Source organism: Fukomys damarensis, unplaced genomic scaffold (genome assembly GCF_012274545.1).
Source record: "Fukomys damarensis isolate Sample0158 unplaced genomic scaffold, DMR_v1.0_HiC HiC_scaffold_37, whole genome shotgun sequence".
Taxonomy (NCBI): Eukaryota; Metazoa; Chordata; class Mammalia; order Rodentia; family Bathyergidae; genus Fukomys; species Fukomys damarensis.
The window spans coordinates 6,591,586-6,595,555 of NW_022900949.1; the positions used below are offsets into that span (position 1 = coordinate 6,591,586).

A 3,970-nucleotide genomic window follows, 5' to 3' on the forward strand; every position below is an offset into this window, starting at 1 on the left:
TCCCTCCAGGCCCCGCCTCCCACGCTATCCCCGCCCACTAACCCCCTCCGTGCCCAATCGGGCCTCCCCTCAGTAGCTCCCCCCCGCCCCGCCTCTTCTCCCAGTAGCCCCGCCCCCCGGCCGGGTAGCTCTGCCCCAGGTAGCCCCACCTTACCCCAACTCTCCTCCCAGGTAGCTCCGCCCCTGCCCCTCCTTCCCCGGCAGCCCCGCCCACTCACCGCTCTCCGAGTCCGAGTCCCGGTCCGGCTGCCCCGCGCTGCTTACGATGTTGGCCAAGTGCACGGCTGTCCAGGCGAAAGGCATGCGGTAGCGGCCCAGGCGGGTGCAGAACTGCTCGGCCGCCAGGCGCAGCTTCTCCAGCTTCTCTTTGTTCTGGGGGAATCCCCGTCCCCACCAGCTCAGCACCCCGACATCGCACCTCGCCCTCCAGCCGGGTGCACCTTCCCCGCGCACCTTGGCGCTGTCCACCTCCTTCATCACCATGTAGGGCTCACAGCACTCGCTGATGTCCCCTTGCTGAAGCACCTTCTCCAGCTGCGGGTAGGGGGCGCTGTGGCAGCCAGCGGCGCCTCCCAAGGGAGCGCTGGGCGGCCGTGCGCGCCCTCACCTCCCCACGAAGCCCTCCCGGATGTCCCCCTGCTCACCCCGCGCACCTTGGCGCTGTCCACCTCCTTCATCACCATGTAGGGCTCACAGCACTCGCTGATGTCCCCTTGCTGAAGCACCTTCTCCAGCTGCGGGTAGGGGGCGCTGTGGCAGCCAGCGGCGCCTCCCAAGGGAGCGCTGGGCGGCCGTGCGCGCCCTCACCTCCCCACGAAGCCCTCCCGGATGTCCCCCTGCTCAGCACGCTAGCTGGCTCAGGGCTTCCTGGTGGTCCTCTGGGGTCCCCCTGCTTGGTGACACGCCTGGCGTTCACCGTTATCAGCCCCCTGCCTGTCCCCAAGGGCACCTTGATGACCAGGAAGATGTCGGGCGAGGGGTAGGTCACGGAGAAGATGGCGGAGCGGGCCAGGGTGGAGATGGCGGTGTGGGTGCCGTGCGCCCGAAGCAGCCCTTTCATGGAGTCCGAGTTGAGGTCGAAGTAGAAATTCTCTGAAATCTGCCGACAGTGGGGCAGCAGCAGGTCACCGCCTCTAGGAAGCCCACAGCCGCCGCCACGCCCCCAGGGAAGCAGGGGACGGGGAGAGTGGGGCTCCTACCTTTTTTTTCTCCCGCACATCGTACAGGGCCAGGATTCCAAAGATGGGTTCGATTTCTATCTCGAACCTGCAGATAAATGAGGGGCTCTCCCTGACACCACAGCCGTCCATACCACTCTCCCCCAGGCCCGAGAAGTGCCTGTGGAAAGTCTCTGGGTGCCCGTGTGACACACAACCACCACTTTAAGGACTTGAAGGAAAGGTGCATCTCATTTGGCAGAAGGGGAAACTGAGGCGTGAGTTTTTGGTTTTGTTTTTTTTTTCTTTGAGACAGGGTCTCACTATGTAGTTGAGACTGATCTGGAACTCACTATGTAGCCCAGGCTGGTCTCGAACTCACAGCGATCCTCCTGCCTCAGCCTCCTGAGTGCTATGAGGTTTTTTAAAAAGCATTAAAGTTTTTCCCTGTCTCCTACCTCTCAAGGAAGAAACGCACCCCTGAGCTTAGATGTCTCCTCCCCAGGAACACTACCCTGCTCCCCCTGCTCCTCCGTCCCTCAATCTGGGCCCCAAGACCCTCTATGCATCTCTCCTCAAGGATCCATGTGGTCACAGTCTGGTTCTGTGTTCTATTTACCAGGTGCTTGTTGAATGACTAAAGGGGCTCACAGAACTGTTCTAAACACTCTGGCTTAAGGGTGGAAGGCCCATCCAGGCCTCAGGCAAGAATGGAACCTCCCTTTCCTGCCGAGATGCAGACAGGAACTGGGGTGGGGAGGAGCAGGACCAGGCCGGTTTCCAAGTCTACATCCTGTTTAGCTCTGTTCCCACGCGCCTCTGCCGCTCCCGGGGGGACCCGCGTGGAGGGGGCCTTGGGCAGCTGGGAGTCGGCATCATCAGCACTCCCTCTACCCTGCTCCCAGCAGGAGGACAGGCGAGTGCCCGGCTCCAGCTTCATCAGCCCTGTGACCCTGAGCACACGATACTGCCATGCGGTGCCTCAGTCTCCCCCCCCCCGCACCCACTTCACCAGGCTGCAGTGCAGATGAGTTACATAGGCGAAGGGCCGAGTACAGTGAGGCCCAATGGGCACTTAAGGCCTGGCAGCTTAAAATAACAAAGATGGGGCCTGACATCGGGCCACACGTTCCTGATCCCAGCACTCAGGGGGCCGAGGCAGGAGGATCTCCCTAAATTTGAGGCCAGCTGGACTACATCGTGAGTTCAAGACCAACCTGAACTATGTAGTAAGACCCTGCCTCAAAAACCCCAAAATAAATACATAAATGAAAGCCTGCCGTGACCTTGAGGGGTGCAGGGCCACACAAGTCATGGAATCACTCAAAGCGCCTACCTGCACCGGGACCCTGGGGGTCCCGTACTTACTTGAGTGACAGGCACTTCACCAGGATCCTCTGTCCGAAGTGTTCCCGGGGCGGCTCCGGGCGGCTGCAGCGTTCCACAGCCTCATCCTGCCAAGAGCCGTGGGACAGCAGGGACTGAAGGGCCTGGAGCACCAGGCCTGAGCGGGCTCCACACGGGCTGCCCGGCCTCAGCCTCCACACATGCGGTTCCCCCACCCCGAACACCCTTCCTGCCCCCACTCTTCCTCCTGCCAGCCAAGGCCTGCCCACTGTTCGGGGTCCAGCTTAGCTGTCACTTCCTACAGGAAGTCCTCCTTGACCCCAGGGACGCTGCCAGAGACCCCTGCTGCAATGGAACACACAGCGGGGCCATGGAGGGCAGCCTGAGGGGTGACCACCATTACCAGCCCCCAACGATGGGACGACTCTGTCCAGACTCCAATCTCCTATCGAAGGTGGAATCGCTCGTCTACTCTGAGGGTGGCCCCTAGGTCTCTCTTAGTCATGGTTGGGTCCCCAGTGTCAGTCACATAGGCAGAGGCAGGAGGATCTCCACGAGTCCAAGGCCAGCCTAGGCTACATAGTGAATTCCAGCTTGAACTGCACAACAAGATCCTATCTCAACCCTCACACCCCAAAAAAGGCAGGCTAGGCTAAGCAAAACGTCCAGTAGGGTAGGTGCATTAAATTCAGGGTTTATTTGAGAAAGGGTCTCACTATGCATTTCAGGTTGGTCTGGAACTCAGCATGGAGCCCAGGCTGACCCTGAAATTATGGCGATCCTCCTGCCTCAGCCTCCTGAGTGCTGGGATTATAGGTGTGTGCCACCATGCCCAGCTAAATGTACTTTGGACTTCTGATATTTTCAACTCACCATGGGTTAATTGGGATGTAATCCCAGATAAGTCGAGGCACATAATACCGGTACTCAACAAGTACTGATTGAATAAATGTAGAAATATATTGTCAGCACTCAATAAATAACTAAAGACATAAGGTATACGTTAGGTGTCAAATGGTGGTTGAGCAAGTTCAGGCATCTATGGCAGGCATGCAGTAAGAACTGACTGAGCCAGGCATGGTGCCGAATGCCTGCCATCCAGCACTCAGGAGGCTGAGGCAGGAAGATCGCCACGAGTTCGAGGCCGGCCTGGGTACACAGTGAGTTCAAGGCCAGCTTGGACTGCATAGCAAGACCCCGTCTCTTTAAGAACGTAAAACAAGGCTAGAGATGTAGCTAGCAGTAGAGCAGCCCTGGGTTTGATCCCTCCTGCCCTTGAATGAGTGGACGATGGAGGGCTGGAGATGAGGCCCTGCAGCAGGTATGCACCAAGCCAGGGCCCGCGGCAGGCACCAAGCGACCGCGGGCTGGGGCGCACTCGGGAAGGAGCTGCGTCTTTGGTCAGCCCGGGGCCACCTCTCACCTCGTCGGGCGCCGGGTAGAGCGTGAGCAGCGCACGGGGCCGG

At 59.7% G+C, this 3,970-nt stretch overlaps 1 protein-coding gene across 1 annotated transcript in view; it reads right to left on the reverse strand.

Annotated features, from left to right (window-relative positions):
* Nucleotides 1-3,970, reverse strand: part of Dock6 (dedicator of cytokinesis 6) — a 41,381-nt gene that overhangs the window by 32,775 nt on the left and 4,636 nt on the right. Inside the window, exons 7-12 of the mRNA XM_033759597.1 lie at nucleotides 3,928-3,970; nucleotides 2,526-2,611; nucleotides 1,200-1,266; nucleotides 950-1,099; nucleotides 654-734; nucleotides 219-372 (exon numbers count right to left, since the gene is read on the reverse strand). The exon at nucleotides 3,928-3,970 is cut by the window's right edge and continues 81 nt beyond it. Coding sequence (XP_033615488.1) covers nucleotides 219-372; nucleotides 654-734; nucleotides 950-1,099; nucleotides 1,200-1,266; nucleotides 2,526-2,611; nucleotides 3,928-3,970 — 581 coding nt within the window. The remainder of the gene's footprint in view (nucleotides 1-218; nucleotides 373-653; nucleotides 735-949; nucleotides 1,100-1,199; nucleotides 1,267-2,525; nucleotides 2,612-3,927) is intronic.